Genomic DNA, 23,781 nt, shown 5'->3' on the forward strand with positions numbered 1-23,781 from the left:
GAAGATCATTGTAACGCTGCGCCGTGTCTGACTGTTATGGGTCCTTTGTACCACAAAGCGCTCGCAATTCTGCAGGCTCCGCGCTCCCCTTCTCTGCGCCTGCGCACTTGCAAACTGTAACAATAAAAATTGACTGGCACAGGAATCTCGACATCGATGCCCGGTGCCATGGAGATAGTCTCATGCAACAGATGGCGCCAATTGCGCGCGATTTAATGAAAACTCACTGAACACTCACAGTAGCGGAATGCTATAATTCATGAACAGGGGGAAGAAAGGAAATCTTCGCGCAATCTTAATGATATCAGTTGCTCTAAATTACGTCAATATAAATAGTGAATATTTTATAAAACTGTATGATAGTTTCTTTAAGCCTTATAAAAACTGACTGGCTGTCTGTCTTGTTTGCAAAACTAAAACAAACTCCACTGTCCCCAAATAAAGGAGACCAGGTAGGAGCTGCAAATGATGGACAAAGACACAAAGCCTCATAACTATCCTGCCAAGTGCAATTTAAAGCCTGGGGTGTTTCAGGGTTTCAACTAAAATGATGGAGGAGCCACAGAGCGCTCCCCGGCTCTGCGCACTTGCAAGCTTAAGCTGTAACAATAAAAATTGACTGCCACAGGAATTTCGATGCCATTGCCATGGATATAGTGATACCATGATAACCCAGTCAGAGTTACAGTAAATTAATAATATCATCTTAATTGTTCCAAACTACGCCAATATCATAGTGAATATTTTATAGCCTAAAACTGAACCAACATTCTGCATGAATGAGGTTAAAACAGTTTATCATCACGAGACTGCCGCTATACTGAAAGAAAAGAAACATCGACTAAATTAATTAAACGAAACTATAGATAAATTATTATTATATTATATTATTGCTTGACAAATATTAGCTAATTTCTTAGAAAGAAAGAAAGAAAGAAAGAAAGAAAGAAAGAAAGAAAGAAAGAAAGAAAGAAAGAAAGAAAGAAAGAAAGAAAGAAAGAAAGAAAGAATGAATTAAAATCCAACTCAAGCCATCCTGTGGCGCCATATTTTCGGAAATGCAGTTAGATTGGGGACGTCATCCCTCCCACCCCTCCTGTGCCGCTGAAGTCCCCTGTCTGAGTAGGCTGTGGACAGAGCCCCTATTGTTCCCAGCCCACTCCTGCCTAATATGGAATTTCGCAAGGAAACCAATGATTTCCTGACACTGACGATGCGTAGCAGCGTAGGGGCGAATGTGGAAAGCTGTTTGGAGTAGGCTAAATCAGGGTCACAAACACGGCTTTTGTATTGGTTTCGTCGTCGGACCTGCAAAATGTAAAATGACGGAATGCAAGTTGTAGGAGTTATCGTGAGTTTTCATGAAGCTGCTCTCGATGGCGCCGGATTGTTTCGGAAGCGCGAGCTAAAGCGTGGGTCACCTACTTAACGGATTTGCCTGCTCACCGAAGCCTACGACACATAAACTCGAGTGTTTAAACTGGTCAAACCAAGATTAACGTCTCAAAGATTGATATTTCTGTCGACAGAAGACTTGGCTACCTGTGCTGAATATAGTTTCTGGACTTGTCCAACTATCATGCCTACTCTCAGCTCGAAAAGTAGGCAGAATGCAGTGGAAGCGCTTGAGGATGGAGGCAGTAACAGCAATCCTGTCGATACTACGACCAAGAAGATGTTGAAGTGTGTTGTGGTCGGCGATGGAGCGGTGGGAAAAACCTGTTTGCTGATGAGTTACGCAAATGATGCTTTTCCCGAGGAATATGTGCCAACTGTATTCGATCACTACGCAGGTAAGTTGGTTTCTAGCTCAAAACATTCAACTGCAATCCCTGTTTATGAAGTGAAGTTTACAGCATGTCTACCTAATCCTTGTCTACCCCATACAGTCGGGTAGGGGACGGTCCCAAGAATAGCCGCCTGAAAGAGGAGATATCAACTTCCAGAGCGAGGACTGCAGGGCCGACAGACTAAAAAGTAGAAACGGGGTACGGGGGGAGGGTCTGCCTCCGCTAATTTAGGTTAATCAAAAATTATATAATAATGTAAAAATAATTAAGTGTTTGTTATTATGTGCTTAAAACTTCTTTAAGGTAGTTTCTTACTGTGCTAGGGACGTCAAAGACACTTTATGTTCCGCAAGACGGGTAATAGCAGCGAGGTGCGCGTCAGAGCTCGCGTGCCGGCAACCTGTTGATCACAGGAGCAGACGAGATCTAAACGCGCTGTTAAATGAATACTGTACTTCATGCATCTTTGTGGAATCACAGTGTTTTGCACAAATGTGTTGCCATTCATTAAGTTTATTTCTCGTTCTCTCTGACTCTCACGCATATGCACGACAGCATAAGGCTTTGGTTTCTTTGCAGGGAAAGCCCCCGTGATACATGCATGGTCTGAGAATCATATGAGGATCAAGTCATAATTACACAGTGGCTGACAGGTCAGCTTCAACATCCTCTGAGAGTGGTACAGCTCTGTGAGAACAGCATGACATTTCCCTCATAAATACAATGTATGCCAAAACAAAGAACTTATAGGAAGAAATATTACCAACGATATATTTTACTATCAGTTTTCCCTTACTCAATTCTCCCAAGCACTCCAAAATTCTACGCTGAAAAACTGCTTGTTAACACTTTTAAAGTGATGAGTGCTACAAAAGTAGACCTTCCCAATGCAATGCTTGGCTTTTTTTCCTTTGGTGTTATTAGCAGTGGGAAAAGTTATCATTTTTACAGGCTAGAGAGAAAAAGGGAGGAGAGAGAGATTGTCTTATTTCCAATGATTCAAAAGTCTCTTATCCAGCAATCTTCATCTTCAAATGATTAATGGATAAATCTTTGTGAAAAAAAAAAAAAAAAAAAAGATATATCTTTATGGCTCTTTCATTTGTGAAAGCTCTAAAACTTTAAAGCAGGTATTGTCAAATGATTTTCTTTCCTTTTTTTCTAATGTGCAATTTGATCAAATAAGGCATGTTTATCTGGGCAGTTTCCATTTTATGAGATTTTAATAGTATCCTGTGTTGTAATTTTCTCCAGCTGGTCATTGCAGACTCAAGACATAAAGACAGACTGAACTAATTCAAGGAGTGAGTAAAACATTTAAACTCCTGGGAGTTGATTGAGATGGAAAGATTTTCAAGGAGTGTGATTCTTGGTCAACTCCTCTGGTTAAATGAAGCTGATGAGTTATGATGTGGAGGCCGTCCAGAGGACACTTAAATGGATGTTGTCACAGACCAAAAATTTTAATGGAGACATGTTAATGAAAAAATAAGGAATGAAGTTTAAAACTTTCTCATATCCTTTCTTTTCATCAATACTTTATATCAATATTTTTACAATTAATTTTGTTTATGTTAGTGGTGCATAAATTACACACTTCACCTCTAAGGAAATGCTCATAAAAATAGAGAACACATAAAGGCATTTTTATTTGGTCCTATTATAGTGTGCGGCAAACATATTGAATGCATGGTTTAGGTAGAAGCACTCACACACTTTATAGGTAGAATGCCATCATTACAGTACATGAAAGTAGAAATGCATGTAGGTTTTAATTTGGTAAAACCCTAAGTGTCCATCAAATACTCGGTTGTTCTATGTTGAATATCAGCAATTGAGATTTGCATTAGAATTCATTTTATGGAATAATTGTATATTGTCCATCCAGAAAGAGGTGTTTTTTGGTATCATCACTATACAGCACTTTCTTGTATTAAGGGAAATTGAGAGAGAACAGTAACAATATTCTTCTAGAGCCAATCAATCACTTATATTCATATTAGGCCCCACTACTGTCTCCACATTGAGAGGAGCCTTAACACAGCATCATAATAAAGTAGTGAATTGTCACATAGTGGCTTAATGTCCAGGCTGAAGAGCACAGAGCTCCCATTGTAGGCCACTGAAAGCTTTACTGTGCTGCTATGCTAGAATTGGTCTTAAATGAAAAACTCTGCATTTATACCATTCATGCTCCAGCAGTAATTGAACAGTTTGCAATATAACGCATTGGGAATACTGCAATCAAATTATCAGTGAAAATATAATTAATAAGTATGCGTCTTTTTCAAATTGTATGAAGTGAAATTGTGAACTGAGGAATCCAAGCTGCAGGTATATAATTATATTGTTTAAATATTTAAATAATTTAAATACAGTTTTGTTCTGTAAGAAAGAAGTCTCTTGTGCTCATCAAGGTATAGTTGTATATAACAATTTAAATAAACATATAATTCAATAAACATGAATTATTTTTATTATTATCAGTGTTCAAAACAACTGCTCAATATATTTGTGAAAACCATGATACATTCATGTCAGGATTTTTTATTTTATTTTACCATGTAAGTCTTTACTGTCACTTTTGATAAATTTAACGCATCCTTGCTGGATAAAATTATTAATTAAAAAAAAAAAATTCTTACTGACCCCAAACTTTGAGTGTACTGAAGATGATATATTTTAGTACAGCATTTCACCTTTCCAGCTAGTTTGTTGTTTAAACAATCTATTTTTATTTGGTTGGGTTGGTGGCTTACATACCCACTACTTTTGCTGACATAACTCTGTAAATAAGGCCAAATATAATATATTCGAGTGAACTGACATTATATTCTTTTCACCAGAACCACTGTGATTGCAACCTATTAGAGTCAGAGCTCAACCCAGGAGTATGTGGGACTATGGTTTCCGTCAATAAATCCCATGGGATCAGAATTCCCTTGTCCAAAACAAACCGATGACATTCCCGGGACATGACACAGTGCCTGCTAATGTGTTTGAGATGAGTCATCGTCTAGTGTGGCTCCCACTAGACTCCTAACAAAATCAACTAATCCACCAATTATATTGCATTGTAGATATTCCCACATGGTCAATACTGAAATGCCATATAGCTGTAAAGCTACTTTTCTTTTTCTTTTTTTTTTTTTGTCAGGGGCAGGATAGGAAAGTAGCAGTTCGCATTTTCGATCCTTGGATTGGCAGATCTGTAAAAGCACCTAAGTTCTTTGAAAGTTTTTTTTTTTTTTTTTTTTTTACTCACCATAAGCATGAACATTCTGTACAAAATAAAACTATTTATGTTTGAGATAAGTCATAAATAAAACAATAGCCTATCAGTGTTTATTAACACTGACATCCATAATAGTTAAATTAATACCAGTCAGTGTTAATTTCGTTGACGAATAATTTTCGTCATTATTTTCGTCAACGACATTTTTTCAGTGACGAAAACGAGACGAAAACTAAATAAAAAACAGTTTTAAATGACGACAACTATGACGAAAATGTATTGACATTTTCGTCAACGAATAAAAACTAGACGAAAATGTTGGGGAGGGACGATTGAGGAAGAGATCCAGTCATAACTGATGCGTTTGTGGTAAAGCGCAGATTTGAATTGTGACGTGCTTATCTACCCGCGGACAGGAGTTAGCATGCGCTTGATTCATGTCTATAGATCGTTAAAAAATGTAAACGTCTGGGAGAAAGAGAAGAGCAGACATGGATAGATCTGAATGTTTTTCTGTGCGCGCGCACACACACACACACACACACCCACGCCACACCCGACCCGAAGCGTGCCTGCACAGCTATACAGCGCGCGAGGACTGAACTGAGCTCTCTTTCGCGTCTGAATGGATAAAATACACACAACATTGTCTAAATGTCAGTTTTGGAGAGTATTCACGTAAACACAGTCGGTTATGTCTTTAAAGAATGTACCGTTGTTGTGAGAATAAAGAATGTACCGTTGTGAGAATAGCGGATCATGTGCATCAGTGCCATTGGATCTGCACACTCGTTCTTAAAGTGACAGTGCGTAATACACATAATGCCGTCTGTGCACTTAATCAAACAACAAAATAAAAAGAGAAAAGCACTCACTGCTCTTTAAAAGCTGTAATAAGGATTAATTATATTTAATTTATATAAATATGTCTGCTTGAAAGAATAAAGAATGAATACTACATATATCATGCATTGAAAAAAAAGACTAGGCTATTTCTTTAGGAGAAGTGGTTTTATTTAATTTTAAGATGTTTTTTGTATTTCACAGCAGTTAAAAATGTGTCTGTATTGCATGTTCAAACTTTACAAATTATTCATATTAACAGGTTAATAGTGTTTTGGGAGTAGGCTATAATGGGTTTGGAAATTTTAGAGAAATTCTAAATTAATGCATTACAATTTAAATTTGATTTTAGTCGACTAAATATACTGTAGATTTAGTCGACTAAAATGTTATTGTATTTTCGTCGACTAAAACTAGACTAAAACTAAAACAATTCAGATGACTAAAATATGACTAAAACTAAATGGCATTTTAGTCAAAAGACTATGACTAAAACTAAATCAAAATTTGCTGTCAAAATTAACACTGATACCAGTAAAGGATACCAGAAACACCAAGGAAAGTTCTGCTGAGTTTTGTTCTGGTTTTGAAGATGTATTCTATTCTTTGTTGCCTCATAATATTCATGTGGTTTGATGGTTAGTGGTATAAACATGCCAGATTTGGTTAGTGTTTGGTTGGTGGAAAGAGCAAAAGGTGAAATTGGTTGGAGTGGTTGAAAGAAGTAAACCTTCTTTTGAACTTGTCACTTTTACTTAGCGGTAAATGTTTACTTGAGTACGTCTAAAGCACACTTGAATTAGTTCTAGATAATTTAATTATTGAGAAAAAAATGCTAATTTGATCTTATGACTTTATTTCCTCAGTGGAACACAAAATAATAATGTTTCAACTGTTTTGTCCATACAATGAAAGTCAATGGGGTCCAAAACTTAACTGAAAACATTTTTCAAAGTATTTTCTTCTGTTCCACAGAAGAGAGAAAATCATACAGGTTTCCGATGACAATAGGGTGAGTAAATGATGACAGAATTTCCCTTTAAGTGATATCATAAATTTAAATATTTTTGAGAGTAGAAAGAGAGAGTTCATAAATAAGCAATTTAATAATTACTGGGGTATGTACAGTGAGTGGTTAAGCCTATTTAATGTTTTGCTGAGTGAAAGTACTGTCACAAAACATTCACCAGCAGGCAATGCTTAATCTTATAACAAGTGCTGTGTAAGGGTCTTACAGATTCGTTTGGCTTCAGAACGCAAGATTAATCACATTAATGCATTTTTTTAGTTATGCTATGCAAAATGTGTAGATTATGTACACTTTGAGCTTCTGGCAAGCACAGTTCTGCAGCAACAGGAATTAAAATTAGGATGAAACCCTGTGGCTTATTTTGGACTTTGACCCACCAATGCCTTCAAAAGAACAATAGCGGTACTTTAAAATTCTTTAAAAATCACATCAGGAATGCTAACCACTCGAAAAATATACAAACCCATTTATACATCACACTGCAAGCACATACTGGATATATTTGGCGTGTCGACGTAAAGCTTTTGCTTCTTGGGCGAAGAGCAGATCTTATATAATACTGTGTAAATTATGTACATACAGCATTTATAAGTCCTAAATATGATTTACAAGAATTAAAGATGCCTATCTTTTCAAACTTTTTTAAAGGATTTGTAAAGTCAACATTTAGAGTTCTTTTGACAAATTCGACTTTTCAAATTATTATTATTTATTTCAAATCATTTCAATTCTACTTCCTTACATTCAAATTTCTATTGCAATTCTGCCCTGTTTACTAAATTAAATTTTACTAAACAGGAATTGAACTGGAATTTTCACTATCGCTATGGCTCAATTCTCAAAACAATAAGATCAGATTTGAATTTCTTATTCATTTGGGCAAATTACATTAAGTAAGATTAAGTACAATTGTCTACAATTTCAAAGTAACTAAATGCACATTGCTTGGTGATCAAAGCTGATGAGTTGATTTAAATTGTCACTCTTCACAACATTTTTTCCATCATGTGAGCCATCACATGCAAAATGAAAATTATCAAAATCTGTCCGACATACAGGTATATTTCATAAATATCTTTCACATTGAATGTTTTTGTTTACTGTAACACATTGCTATACATATATGTACTGAAACTGTATACATAAAAATATGCATATTCCTTTTCTGTTTACTACAGTATTGACTTTTGTCCAGTAAACAACCTGCTGAAATAAGTATCTTAATAATTCAGTTTAATACACAATAGCATTCAGCAAGACAAAATGTACAGTGTCAGCAAAACATTTATTTGTATAACAATCATCTCCAGGGTTGATTGCCATGGTCTCATTTTGGTGGCATTTGCCAATTTACTGACAAAATAACTTGGCTTTGAAGCATGAATTAAATATTTTGGGTAAGTTACTAGATGTCTTTAGACATGCAATAGAGTTGTGATGTCACATAAAACAGTGACAATTGCACTTATACACTTTAGAGAATGTTAAGACTGTTTCAAAAAATGAGCCAAAGCAATTGAGAAAAACCTTTTTAAGGCATTCTCAGTTCAATTCTGAATGGGGCACAACATACTGATTACCAGATTGCAGTTTAGACACCAATACATTTATTTCTAAAAGACAATTTTATGGGAAATTTGCTGGACTGGATGGTGGACAACAGTCCATCAAGAATGGGTGTCATTTGCGATTAGCAGTGAAAGCACCTACAGTAAATGAGACCTAATGCATCTGTGCTGGAATGGAAAGTGTCTAAATTAAATTTGCAGTCTCTTGCCATTACCATGTGAGTATCTATACAATTCGCTGTACTGTTCTTATGGGCTAAAGCTCTTGAATGCAGATAGTGGCTGACTCCAATGTCACAGGCCTGTCTGTGAAAAGAGGTGAGAAAGTTGGCCTGGAAGGACGTGGGTGCTTCTGACGCCCCAAATCACGTTTCACAACAGTGGGTTAGTCTTGAGTGAGACTGTAACCCAACATTGATTTTTCTCCAGGCCACAGAATGGGGGCTGGGGTTTGCCGAGAGCTCGAGCCTCATGGGGAAAAGCAGCTGACAGGAGAGAACAGCTGAGAGCCTGATTCACAGCCACTAACCCTTCTTTGTCTCCACCGACCTGCTTCTACACAGCTTCTACTTCTCAAACTTTTACCTCAGCCTTGTTTTGTATTAGTAGTTCTCCTCATATATAGGTAAAGAAAGAGTCAGAGAATCAGTAAAGGAGGAAAAACTTTTTGTGTGTGTGTGTCTGCACTTAGTTCAGACTCCTTATTTAGCCTGGCCCCAGGAGGGGAAGAGAATCATGCTGGTAAAAAGACTTGTCAGGAACAGCTGATAAGCAGTGGCAGAATCAAGGCCACCGTTTCAGGTCCATCTTCAATGTCTACAGGGAAAGAACTTCTAAGCACATCTAATCAAAACACCGCTTGGCTAGATTCCCACAGCTGCAATACCTCGCCCCATTCTTTCAGCAATACACCACCCTGGAGGTTCTTGCACACCACTGTCCACGTGGCTCCTCAGTGACCCCGTGTTCATACATGCAGCTAAGCTAGGAGCATTAGGGCTAGTGCTGCTTTGAATTTGTCTCTTGTCCCCAGTGTTGAGCACATGATTGTTAAAATTAGCACTGAGATTAGCAATCGCTCAAAGCGGTGTAAGATTTGAATTTTAAAAGGGCTGCATAGTCCTTTCTTGTAATCATAATTTATGAAACAAACATTATGCCCTGTCAAGTGAAGCAGTAAAGCTAGCATAAGCACGTCTTTAGGGCTTTTTAGTGTCTTTTAGGATTTAATATTTGTTTATAACTGATTCAGTCTGTTCAACTTATGCTTTCAGTATATAAGTTTAGCAACAAACCAACTTTATAAACAATAAAATATTGTGAAAGTCATAGGCTATTGACATTATTTTCTTTAGCACTCTTTTTGCAAGTTGAAATAAAAGACAACGTACTAAAGAATTGTCATAAAAGTGCATCCAATGACTTGCGCTACGTTTCCAGCTTTCTGAACTCAAATTTTTCTCAATATTCCATGATAATCTTTCCTTCAAATGAGCTGTTAACTGCTGTAACTGGATCATTGAATCAATGACTTGAACGTGAGAACTGGATCACAAGATTCAAAGGACGATTCACTTGTATTATTATCAATAACAGAAATTGCAACACGCATTATTGGCGGAATACACCCCCAAAAGTCATCGCTTCACTGCATCTATTGTTACAAGAGAAATGGAAACAGAAACAGTCAGTGTCCTGACATGCACATTGGCTGAACCAACCTGATATATATGCTTTTTAAATGCTATTTGAGCATAAGAAACAATATTTATGGGACAGTTCATGTCAAACAATTTGTTCACGAATTTGACACTGATACTATCACAAGGCAATCATATGACTTCAGTGGGCTTGTAATATGACACACGAGTTGTATGAACCGCTTTTATCGTTTTTTTATGGTGCTTTTTGTCATTTTTAAAGCTTGAAGGCAGCAGGCTAAAAGGAGAGCCTTGATTTTAAAGATCAAATTATTTTGATAGTCAGTGGTGTTCATCTATGTTCAAACTCTACATTGCCATATTTTTATTGTCACAATATTGGAGAGTTTAAACTGAATCATCTGTAGTGAATTTTTTCTGAACATTTTGCTGGGCTTGTTTTCGAGAAACGTTGGAGAGGTTATCTGTCTTCTCCTTTTCCAGAAACTTCTTGACTCATCCAGGGCAATAGTTTGCAAGAAGTGCTTTGGTTCTGTCCACAATTTTCATGACTGGAAGGTCATTGCATTGGCCATGTTGGAAGCATTCATGGGTATCTGGCTCAGTACAGTTTGTGGGCTATCAAAAATTGGATAAGATCCTAAGCATTAATTATGTCATCCCAGGCATCAGTATTTCAGGCCATCATGGAGTTGATTTTCTTCTCTCACACATTCCTTTAAAGTTTATCAGCCTTAGCAAACCACTTCATGCTCAAAACATTGAGTTTGAGAAGAGTGTGGACACACAGTGGATAGTAACTGCAGTTTGTTTGATACCTCAATTGAGTCCAGCTGTTTTCCTGTTCTCAGCAGTGGACCTTTATTGCATGTTGTTTGATGACAAAAGTTTGACTTGTCTGGGTTTTTTTCTTTTACTTGTGTCAACACAGCTGTTCTCTCCCCCTCATCACCCACAACACAGAATGAAATATGTATGCACGCACGCACCGTTCTTTCCTCCCTGTTTTCCAAAACCGGTCACCCCTTGCTGTTGACAGCTGTCCTGTTCCAAATCAACCTCCGTTCTTCCCACCCACAACCAAACAGCAGGTCCAGAGTTCTGGAAGTACATCAGAGGGATGTGATATAGCAGGGGCATAAACACTTTTAGCAGACATATTCTGCACTGTCCTTCTATTTTACAAGTATAATGAATCTGTTGTTTTGTTTTGATTTTTTTACAGTGAATGTAACAGTATCTGGAAGGCAGCACTTACTGGGATTGTACGATACTGCTGGACAAGTAAGTTAATGTTTTTGAGGTCTATATAGCCCATCTGCTTAACAACCTGAGTAAGGCCCGTTCACACCAAGAACATGACTGTATTATTATCCACACCAACGGACAATAATATTTAAGAAGTCTGGCATATGTCACCAGAGAGAATTCTGTCATTCTACCGGAAGATTAAGTATGATATTTTGATTGAAATTACAAGGTCAAAAAAAAAAGAAAAGAAACATATGCATGGCTAAATCATTCACACTAAGATCTATGGCATGCATTTCAGATCTTTTCATTTCGATTTCAAACATTATTCACGCAATAACAAAACCTCAATAAGACTGACTACACACTCAATAAATTAATTCATACATTTACTATTGTTACCAAATAACAACTGAGTTCAGCGACCTGACACTAAACAAATTGATGTTTTTCACTAGGTTTACTTCAACATTCCCTACTAAATACAGCAGAATTTCATCATTTAAAAGTTTAATTAATACTCTTAAAAAACATCACTAAGTAACATTGTGGCATCATATCACTCTGAATTTAAATTACAGTCGCGTTTAATGGCAGAATGTACAGCCTGTTTTGAATAATGTAAATAAAGCTGCAAGCAGCGACTTGAAATTACAACAAACCACAGGCTGGGTTGTTTTTGTCACTGTCAGCCCACCATAATGAATTTGATTTTGGCTTATTATTGCAGTGATTCTTCAAAAATAAACTCACATGAATAGTCAGATACAGCCTGAAGAAATGCATCTTAATCAAAACCCAGCGTTTTACTTTTCTTGTGTGTCTAAAGGCATCATAGAATCAGCCATCCCTGCAATAACCATATTATTGGACCCCAGTTGTTAGAGTTAATACTGGAATATATATAATGCAACCGATTACAATGTCTGAACATAAACATAAAGAACTTGTTCATACTATGACTCTCCTCCACTCTTTCTATCTAGTGCCTGTGTAACATCCAAATTATCTTTAGTTTCTAACTTTTTATGTACAGTGTCAGACAGTTATTTTAGTTTTTTATATAGGATTTAGAATTTCTTTTTAAACTCAGAACAAAAAAATACGTTTTTTTTTTAAAGGGGGGGTGAAATGCTATTTCATGCATACTGATTTTTTTACACTGTTAAAGAGTTGGATTCCCATGCTAAACATGGACAAAGTTTCAAAAATTAAGTTGTACGTTTGAAGGAGTATTTCTGTGCCAAAAATACTCCTTCCGGTTTGTCACAAGTTTCGAAAGTTTTTTTCGAGTATGGGCATGTGTGACGTCAGATGGGGCGGAATTTCCGTAGACCCGTAGAACACCCGTAGACCAGAGCGAGAGAGCGAAACCATCAAAGCGCTGTGCTTGCTGCTAGTGCATTTCGACGATGATTGTTTTATAAACAAGGCCCAGTTCGACGCCGGATTTGCAGATCATCTAATGCTTAAGGATGGAGCAGTCCCAACGATATAGGTTAACGGTCGTGCGTTGGAACCGTGAGTAAAACTGCTTCAAATGTCTTTGTTGTTAGCTATCAGAGCGTAAGCACAGCCCACACGGCACGCCTCCAGCCGCTCGTTTTTTTCCGGAAAGACTCGGTACAGCCTATCTTTCTTTTATAAATATAATAAAACTAAAGACTTTTTGGAGATATGAAGGATGCAATACTACTCTATAGGTACTCAAGATTAACATGAGATTGACTGAAACTGAGTGTTTCACCCCCCCTTTAAGTTTATGTTTTATTAATTTTGTTATATGTGCTTTTGTCATTTTTATTAGTTTTTGTATTTTTAAATATTTAATTTTAGTTTTAATTTTTATTTCAGTTTTACTTTTGGTAATTTTAGTAATTATTTCAGTTAGTTGAAAGGGCAACATTTCTAATTTATGCTTTTTTTTTCATCTAATATTTTCAATTTATTTAATTTCATTTATTTCAATTACCAACAATGTTTTATATATATATTTTTTAAGATAAAATTGTTTAAGTCAAAGTTTTGAGAAACTGAAAATGACACCATCACCAATCCAAAAATAGAAATGAGGCATTTTTAACATTTGTGTATAGCTGTTACTGAATTTAGATCATTATAAAAAAATATATATAATAATTAAAAATATATAATATAAATATATATATATATATATTTCATCAATCATGAAAACAGAATAATTATCTGACTTATAGTTTATAATTTAAATAATTTAAAAATATATTTTTTTAAATCTGAATTATAGTCAGATAATTATTCTGTTTTCATGATTGATCATTACTGTCAGCTTGTTAAGTTTGCCCTTATAAGCAATTCTATTATTCCTGTCAGGGAAAATTCTATCATTGACTATATTGACTTTGGCAGTTGCTGACATTGCACTGGGGGGCTGCATTCATTTAATAAGATGTATGGAGTTTCTTACAGAGTATATATTTGAATAAATAATGAGGGAATAAACAATTCTTTTATATGCAAAAACATGCAATATGTACAAGGAGAATAGCAATATGTGCATTTTTAACAATAGATGTCTCAGATATGGCACTAGACTGGCATGAAGAGCTATAGGGTACCAATTTGCAAATATACATATTTACCAACAATGCACTGACTGAGGGTAATTTTTTTACTTTGTTTTAAGGACTGAAGTAATAAAGAAAGCTAAAGTGTGAGTATTTCTGTTCAGCATAATTATGTAAATGTTTCTTAGGATCTATAGCTGTGTCAAGGACAGTATGAGCTGTAATGATACATATTTGCTGTGTTTCAGAATTGAACAGTCTGACTAATGTAGTGTGCAGCACATTGCTGTATAAATGAAAGTTATATAATTCAGCATGTCTATTCCTTTAAGCAGTTCAATGATACAGAGGAGAATTTGTGTGATGTTTGGCCCTTCTCTTCTATTGATCACTGACTAAGAGATCAATTGCACTCAAGAAGAACTGACTTTTACAAGATGCTGGCACTGGTGCAGAGTTGTCATTTGGCACTGACACTTTAAAAGCTTAATGTAAATTATTTATGTTCATTTGCATTTCATAATAAGAGACAGAATAAAGTCATAGATGTTAATGATGCTCAACTTGTTACTTTTATTTTACCAGAACATTCAGGGTCCTCATTTTTAATATGCACTTTTAAATGGCCAATATAAAATACTCAGATATGACACTTCTTTACATGCAGTGGTTTAGTCTGGTGATCTCCAAACAGGGGTACATGCATACCAAGTTGTACTTAAACCTTAAATTACTGTGTTGACTGGTTTTCATTTACTCTACCATTCAAAAGTTTGTGGTCTGTAAGTTTTTATTTTATTTTTTTATAAGTCTCTTTATTATACTGTATATATATATATATATATATATATATATATTTTTTTTTTTTTTTTTTTTTTTTAAAGTAGTAAAAACTAGTATTTTGAAATATTATCAAGTATTTTAATATATTTTAAAATGTAATTTATTCCTGTAATGGCGAAACTGAATTTTCAGCAGCCATTATTCCAGTCTTCAGTGTCACATGATCCTTCAGAAATCATACTAATTGGCTGGCTTTCTGCCTAAAAAACATTTCTTATTATTATCAATAAATATATTTATTGTTACAAAAAACTGTTGGAAACACTGATTTAGAAGCTTTAACCTTTAAATTAATTATCTGCCCTCTTTATCTTATTATTAGTTTTTCCAAATGATATGTTTCGGTTGATGAGATGAACTGAGTCTAAAGCAGGTCTTTATTCACTCTTCATCTTGGTCATGTGTTATAGGAGGATTACAATCAGCTGCGGCCCCTCTCTTACCCCAACACAGACGTCTTTCTCATCTGCTTCTCCGTCGTGAATCCAGCTTCCTATCACAATGTTCAGGAGGAATGGGTACCTGAGCTCAAATCCTGCATGCCTCACGTGCCCTACATCCTCATTGGAACACAGGTACAAGAGTTTCTAATTCAGACAGTGATGTGATTTTTTTATGTGAATATTGTTGTTGTTTATATTTAATTATCAGATCAAATAATAATAATGCATTTTTGTAATTGGATCAAATATTGAGATTAGGATCAGATCAAATAAAAATCTGAATATTTATGGACTGCTGGGGAGCTTGAACCCAGGAAAAGATCCCAGAACATTGTGGCATTTTTTTATTCTGGCATTTATTTATTAAAATTTCATTCCAATTCATTCAGATTGACTTGCGAGATGACCCAAAGACACTGGCACGTCTGCTCCAGATGAAGGAGAAGCCCCTGACCTATGAACAAGGCCTCAAACTAGCCCGAGAGGTGATGTTTTCTTTTTTACACTTTTGGTGGTTTGGCTTAATTGTCAGTTGTTTGTTCTTGATCTGTCCAGGTTTCAAAAAGATTTATGAACTGTCACCACTGTGTGTCAAAGCACTGAAAGAATTAGTTCACACAAAAATGTAAATTCTGTCTCACCCTTATGTCGTTCCAAGCCTGTATGACTTTCTTTCTCATGCGGAACACAAAAAAGAATGACAGAATGTTTGAGCTGTTTTTTTTCCTATTCAGTGAGTGAGTGGTGACCACATTTTCAAGGCAACATTTTTACTGAATAAACAGTTAAATTCAGGGATTATAAGAGGACAAGTTATAAGGCCTGCTTTGATAATAATTTTAGGAGCTTGATTTCCTCTGGTCACTGCGGTCCATTTTCATTGCATGTAAAAGAGCAGCTCTGGCATTCTGCTAAACTTTTCCTTTTGTGTTCTATGGAAGAAAAAAAGTCATACAGGTTTGGAACAACATGAGGGTAAGTAAATGATGCCAGAGTACTTGAGTGAACTATCCTTTAACCTAAAGCTGAGTGTTTTGTCTCATTATATATTGCTATCCCCAGATTGGAGCCCAGTGCTATCTGGAGTGTTCGGCATTGACTCAGAAGGGACTAAAGACAGTGTTTGATGAGGCCATCCTGACAATCTTCAGCCCTAAGAAACAAAAACGGGGCTGCGCAGCCTGCAGGAGATGTTGTGCTATCGTGTGAGGATAAAACATCTCCAACTGTGAAAACCCACAGTCCTCCAAAAGCTTCAGGCAATGTAACAGACCCTAAACCGCCTCCAGTCTGCTGTACATCCTTCCTTTCTCCATCCGCCTGTTGTCCCTCAGGACAATGAGCGGTCTTGCCCTCGGGTTTGTGTGTCTCGTGGAGAGCTTCCAAAACAAGTGCCTTAATTTCTCCCCACGTTGCCTTACAGGATTCACTTCTCAAGCCAAAGAAGTTTCAGACTGGACTGCGGTTACTTGAACCGACATGGCGCGGCCTCGCCAATCTCAATCAAACAAACGTTTTAGATTCAGCTCTGGGCCATATATTATATGGTTTCTCGAGGCTTATGAAAAAATGAAAATCCATTCCTCCATGCAAGCTGTTTTTTTCTCAGTCACCTCAAATCAATATTGTGCTCTTTCTGGAGTCAATGCTTCAGCAGTTCGAGCTAGTTAATAAGGGAAATTCTCTGGAGGATGGCCAACTCATGAATAGAGGTAGAGCAGAAAGAAGAAGAGAGAGTGCAAGTGTAAGAAGTGCATCTTTACCACAAATCATTGGGTTATATAAAATTAGCAACTAACGATTAGCAAATAAACACTTATAAACCGTTACCTACCTACACATCCAAAGACACCAACAATAATACTTTAAAAAGAGTGACAATCAAGCACACTATGTGGAGACTGAAGTCTGTCAGTGACAGGATAAAGGGAAATTGTATATTGCGACAACATTAGCCCATTCGTATTTACTTTTTTAATTTTCCGTTTTTAAAACTGAGATGCCATTAAGTGTACTTAGTCACATTTTTATGAGCCATCAGAGTTTGATCTTTATAAAATGTAGGTGCAATGATGCAATTTAATGGTGCTGTAATTATTATATTTTTCATACGCATTTAGATTTTGATTTTTGAAGTATAAACTACAGCTAAAATAATGAATAAAGAAGATTTTTCTGTATTTGATCACAAATTTCTCCACCTATACACATTTTAAAACATGCTCTCATTGTTCTCTTTAAAAATGAGCCGATGGAGGACCGTAAGTGCCACTTAAAAATAAAAATAAGTAACTAATCACTAATGTACTAATTCCAAAATTTAAATATAGATAAATTACTTTTCAAATTAAATGAACAATTTTGTAAAATGTAATGATAAATTGATAAATCGTTTTAAATGCAACATTTAAATTATATTTTTATAAAGCTTTTCTTATCCATTTGTCGTTTTTTCTAAATGCATTTTAAAAGGTAATTGATGTATTATTTTAGTTTAAATCATTAATCATGAATTAAATGTCAAATGTTTACTTTTAATATTTATTATTATTAAGTGGCACTCATAGTACTCATTATGATCTTACAACTGTGAAAAAAACACACCCTATCACTCCATATTTCAGCTCAAATGCTGGTGTGTTGACTAAGAACCAGGCTTGTACATTGTACAACTGTAGTGTTTTTCCTCTGGCTAAAGCCACCCCCTTATTTTCCCCTTTAAAGATCAGCTCAAACACAAATGGCTTTGTTCCTCAAACTTGTTTTTTTCCCTCATGTGTAGCGTGTGGTTATGCTGTAAATTGCAGTCCCGCCTTATTTGGTCTTTTCAAAATGAGGACGTTCCCTACTGTATTTTGGAACAAGTGTCAAAATCGTTTGGACAATATTATGTGCAGCCCTTACCTTTTTGTTTTGGACATGGGACATAACAGTTTTTAGGTATATTAACCATCTGCCAAAGCAGTGAACTGAAACCTTGCAGTTCAAGTCTCCATATCATCACTCCACTTACCAAAAACTTGTAGTTCTCAGAAGACCATGCTTTTGGACACCAGAACTGGTACTGATTTCTTGTGATTGCTCTTCACATCAGTCGTTCCTTAGTTTGACCTCAGGGACTTCTTTCCAGAGCCTGCAAGGTGCTAGCGACCTTCCTCGGGCTGATGAATCAAACCTGCTCCACAGAGAGGAGGAAGAATGAGCCTTCATTCACTTGCCTTTAATGTAGCATAGAGATTGTTTCTTCACTCAGTTTAAGTGCACTTACAATACTGTGCCTTGCATTGTCCTATGCAATTGTTTATATACTCTAATGCTAATAAGAAGACCAGTTTTCAGTCGCTGGTTGAAAGAGCTATAACTTGAACTCAGTCTTGAACTCAACTGTAAACTTATATTTAATATTTTTAATATGTTGGGTTTTTTTTTTCTTCTTTAATTTTCACGTATTGGTTTATTTGCTTAAGAAACGTGACAGCTTTCTTTGCCAAAACTAAAAATATGTTGTAAATATACACAGAGTGATTAAAGCTTGTAATAAAACTTTTGAAATTGTCTTTGTCTATAATGTTGGTTTCTTCAATTCTTTTGTATTCGGCTGCCAAATTTCCTTTAGTATTTGGTGACCTCAAATTTCAGAAGTTCCCAAATTGAACAAAATGCATTCTCCTCATTGACTTTATCCCAGAAGCTGCAAATTAGAGTAGAGTTCGGAGCAGCATACCAGCATACCAGAGCCTACCGTGCCATTCAGTGTAACAGAGGAACTTGAAATTCTGAGAATCTTGAGAAAGTATTGAAAATTTGTCCTTTCTCTGTCCTCACCCTGTCATAATCTCTCGCTTTTTTTGATCAGTTGCTTGTCCTCCTTCGTCAGATCCTCCTTAAACTGTATCCCTTGGTTCAAGAGAAACTCGCTGATTTTAGCCACCTTCCATACTGCATCTTTGAATCTTCTGGTAATGAACCGAATGATTGTTGCACGGGACATCGTCTCATTAGTACTTCTGGTTCCCAGTCGGTGAGAAATATTATAGAATCTGCTCAATTGCTCAATGTGGTAAGACTTCTTGAAACAAAGGATAACCTCCTTTCGGCCGCAGGTTCCAGTGCCCACCGTACCGTTCCAAATCCATCACCCAACTCATGCACACTCTGGTTGTTCGTTCGCCCCTGTCCATCTGTTTCGTGATGTAAAGCATTTTGGTTTTCAGTGCTTTTATTTCTGCACAGGCGGTTAGCACCATTGTTTACAGGACATCACTTCTTGTATTAATAAGATATTAGCAAGTGGAGTTTTGCAGGCAATAGCGGAAATTCTTCATCTTTTACCAGATGCTCGTCTTGAATCAAGGCGCTTTCGTAGTCATGGCCATTATTAGAAAGCACACGTGAATCCACTTTTCCAGAGTCACTGGCTTTTTTTTGCTGTTGTGCAGATTAAGCCATGTTTCAGGACAAATATCTTAGGTTGGTACAAAATACTTTACGATGTGTATATAAATTTGTGCTGAATTCTGACCCCCATCCGATTATAACCCCCCTTAGTATTGGTAGGTTTAGGATTAGGTGTGAGGGTGGAGTTAGGTTTAGGCAATCAAGTGGATTCAATGAGGGGGATAATTTGGGAGAGTCTCGAAATTCAGCATAACACCGGTCCTGTCTCTCACTTCGAAGGCTGCGTCCTCCGGAGGTCGTCGCATACGTCATAAAGGATGTCTTATTTCAGAACAGTTACTATTATAAAATTGACCGTTATTACTAGTGGAGCATGTATTTTTGTCATTTCTTAATGACTTTGGAATGCAGTGGTCAGTTTACTGAAATGAAGCAGCCTCAGTGACCAAAGTGTGCCGCACAAGTCCTGAAAAGTGAAGCCAAATTGTTTAGTTTGCCCCAGGTGGTTGGTCCCAGTATAGGTCATAAACCCTGGCCTCTCTATGTAATCTAATGGGTCGTGAGACAAACTAAACAATCAAATTACACTTCAAATAACTTTTGTCAAAATATGTTTTTTTGTAATTTTAGGTATTTTTTATCACACCGATGTAAATTCAAGTGTTTGTTTTTTAAATAAGTTTGGCTTTAGTTAGTTGTTGCAGATGCTATAAAAACGGGAGTGTGACGTCATGATTGACAGCTTCTCTGAGTAGTCACTGAGGCACCAACAGACTTTTTTTAGGGATCTTCAGGATAAGACTGGAGTTTTATCTTTAATTTTTACATTTCCATAACTGTTTATTTCAAAGCGACATAATGAGCTGTTTTTGCACGGTTCTGCTGTAAATTGTGTGGGTGGGGCCTTGATACTGCGGCTCCACTTTCCCATTCACTACTGCACAGAGATAATCTGAGCAAGATGTCAGCAGGACTCAGCACCATAAAGTTAAGGCTTCACTTTTCTATAATGGAAGAGAGTCGTCCATCTTTTTTATTTTTATTTTATACAGTCTATGCAACAATGATCTCCGGAGGACGCAGACACAGCTCGGATCTCGCCGTTTTTTCTTGTTCGAGGAGTCGTTTCACTCAGAGTCTCTCTCTCCGTTTCATGCAGACTTTAAAATTACAGGCAGGTGTGTCTAGTCAGGGTTTTTGTGCACATGAGCACAAAACACATGCTTTTTCCGAATGTAATTGTAGCAAGTGTTACAGTGTGGTGTATTTTTCATAACGGGTAACGTTAGTAACGTTAACCTAGGCTACTTGCAAAGCTGTGACGGTAACGTTAGAACTTTCGAGAACGTTTAAAATAGTTTAAAACAACCCCACACCCTGTTCAGGCCTTTTTTTATGAAGTGTATACAAACAGTATTACTTTAATCCATCATGAATAGTCAGTATATCAATACCTTGAAAGCGATAACGACGACTCTCTTCTCTCTCAAGGTAAAAAGTTCTTCATAGCTGAAACGGCGCGAGACAAACTAATGTAGCTTGCAGCCCCCTCTGTTGGTGAAAATAATCACTACACGATTGCTTTGGTAACTATATCAAGGTTAAAACACCAAATCAGGATTTTCATGACATGAATTCCCTGGAGTGGAGCGTGTTTTAACCCCATTCAGACCTGAATTATGTTTAAAGTTTCTGAAAAATATAAAAGTACATTTTCACAGCTTCTATAAATGAGACCAAACAATTTTTTTTTTTTAAATGTTTGGCTTTAATTGTCTTTTTTTTTTGTCCATTTCGTCAGGTCAAAACAGGTGTACTTCACAAAAATGTACCAACATAAAATTAAATAATAAACATAAAAATTGTTGGCATATACTTAAAGCATTTTCTCAAGGTCAAAAACGTTTCAACAGTATACCATTTCAACTTTAAATTTGAGGTTTTTGTTTTACAGATTGCACATTATTTGTAACAAACTAAATATCTTAGAATCAATCAATATGGTCATGTTAGAGTCATTTTCTTTGTGCATCTTTCTTTTTTTAGATCAAAAACTTGAACATTACAACATTTCAACTTTAATTGTAAGGTTTTTGCTTTGTAGATCGCACATTTGTTTATTCATAACAAAATAAACCTAGGAATCAATCAATGCATTCACGTTACAGTAATTTCCTGTGTGCATCTTTGAAACAATTTCTCTGTAAACGTTTTTCTTGTATTTTTACAGTACATTACTGGCAGCACGTTTACCAGCAAGTTACTGTATTTCGATTTCCAGTAACTGTAATGTAATTCACTTTACAGTACACAAGATCAGTACTGTAAACTACCAAATAGTACTTTACTGTATTTCGTAATTTGATCTGCTTTTGCTGTAATTAATTATACGGTATTGTACTGTAATATGATACATTACTGCTAAATATTATTATAATTTTCAAAATAATTAGTAATGATGATATTATATTATAATATAATATGTAGTTATTAGGAAAATATAGGCTATAGTAGGAAAAAAAACTATGGAAGTCAATGGCTATACTGTCAACTGTTACCGACATTTTTTAAAATACCTTCTTTTGTGTTCAGCAGAATAGAGGAACTCATACAGATCTGGAACAACATGAGGATGAGTAAGTGATGACAAATATAATTTTTGGGTGTTCTATACCTATAAAGGGATCGTTCACCCCAAAATTAAAATTAGCCCATGATTTACTCACCCTCAAGCCATCAGGTGTATATGACATTCTTCTTTCAGACGAATACAATCGGAGTTATATTAAAAAATGTCCTGGCTTCCAAGCTTTATAATGGCAGTGAATGGTTGTTTCTGTTTTGAAAGTCTATAAAAGTGCATCTATCCATCATAAAAGTGCATCCATCCATGATAAAAGTTCTCCACACTGCTCTGGGGGGTAAATAAAGGCCTTCTGAAGCGAAGCGTTGCGTTTGTGTAAGAAAAATAATTCATATTCAAGTTAGATAGATTTAAGTCAAATACGCATATGTTCGTTTGGCCGGGAGGTAGTCATTTTACTTTATAAGGTTTTAAATATGGATATTTTTCTCCATCTTCCTCATCACTCCACATAAAGTCAACATCTGAGATATGTTCAAGCACTTCAAGAACTATATATTCTGCATATGAAAAAGTTTTAAAAATGTATCGGTACTGTGATATAGATTTTTTATATAAGAAATTGCAATCAGCATTACTGGACTTCACTTACTGGAATATGATTTCAGTAACAGGCTTTTGAACCCACTGTCCATTCTAATGGACAGACACATTTGAAAAAATCCTGATTTAAAAGTTGCAATTCTACAATCGATTTTTAACTTTAATTAATAAGTTCAATCTTTCTATTTTACATACAAACTATGAAATACTGGTAAATATATAAAGAAAATAAAATAAAACCATAGAAAATGTTGCTTGCTTCTGTGTTTGGAGTGAAGTGCTGCCATGCCTCTCCTCAATGTAGTGTTTTTTTTTATAATTACTACATGCAGAGCTTTACTGCCATTTAATTGGATGACAAGCGTCCAATCTCATGGACTGCAGGCTTTAAACTAGGTGAAATGCTCCAGAAGTTAAAAAAAGGGGGATGACATGTGATGTCCATTGTAATGGACGCAGGGTCCGAAAGGGTTAAGGTAAGTTGATCCACGGACAAATCCACGCCACATTTGAACCTCTAGTTTAATGCAGCTCGTGGAAGACAGAACACAAAAATAATATTTTTTTTTAAAACTAACAATTAAATCATCATTAATTCACTATATTATTGGTTGTGATAATCTAATTCTAACCAAATAATTTTGAACATGTCGATCTGGAATCTCATTACATAGCCAGTCATTAGTTTAACTAAAACACAACACAGCACTCATTGCTTAACATTTCAAGTTCTCTATTCAAATGAACGTTTTCCTTCAGCTGTTGGAATGAACCTCCTGCCACCTACTGGATTAAAATGGCACATATACAGACTTACTTAACACTTTCCCTTTCTATATTCTCAGAATTTGTCTACACTTAAAATATTTAATTAATATAACGAAAACACTAATCCTAATGGGTTGATCAGATGCTTTTCAATCTGCAAATATAGAACTTCAAATTCTGGAAGAAAAAAAAAGAAAGAGAAAACAAGCAAACATTTT

General features: G+C 35.9%; 1 protein-coding gene across 1 annotated transcript; it reads left to right on the top strand.

Annotated features, from left to right (window-relative positions):
• The first annotated feature begins 1,153 nt into the window (after positions 1 to 1,153).
• On the top strand, positions 1,154 to 18,766 carry rhoj (ras homolog family member J). The gene is made up of 5 exons (XM_081378941.1): positions 1,154 to 1,793; positions 11,353 to 11,411; positions 15,178 to 15,342; positions 15,600 to 15,695; positions 16,273 to 18,766. Exons 1-5 carry the CDS (start codon positions 1,580 to 1,582, stop codon positions 16,417 to 16,419), a joined length of 681 nt encoding a protein of 226 aa, XP_081235067.1. The 5' UTR covers positions 1,154 to 1,579; the 3' UTR covers positions 16,420 to 18,766.
• Positions 18,767 to 23,781: the final 5,015 nt, after the last annotated feature.

This window comes from Scardinius erythrophthalmus, assembly GCF_964197995.2.
Source record: "Scardinius erythrophthalmus genome assembly, chromosome: 11".
Classification (NCBI taxonomy): domain Eukaryota; kingdom Metazoa; phylum Chordata; class Actinopteri; order Cypriniformes; family Leuciscidae; genus Scardinius; species Scardinius erythrophthalmus.

Bases quoted from the DNA above. Each gene is read 5' to 3' on its own strand.
- rhoj (XM_081378941.1), top strand. From the start codon at position 1,580: ATGCCTACTCTCAGCTCGAAAAGTAGGCAGAATGCAGTGGAAGCGCTT. The intron at 11,412-15,177 runs GTAAGTTAATGT...CATGTGTTATAG, and splicing joins TGTACGATACTGCTGGACAA to GAGGATTACAATCAGCTGCG. The intron at 15,343-15,599 runs GTACAAGAGTTT...CAATTCATTCAG, and splicing joins ACATCCTCATTGGAACACAG to ATTGACTTGCGAGATGACCC.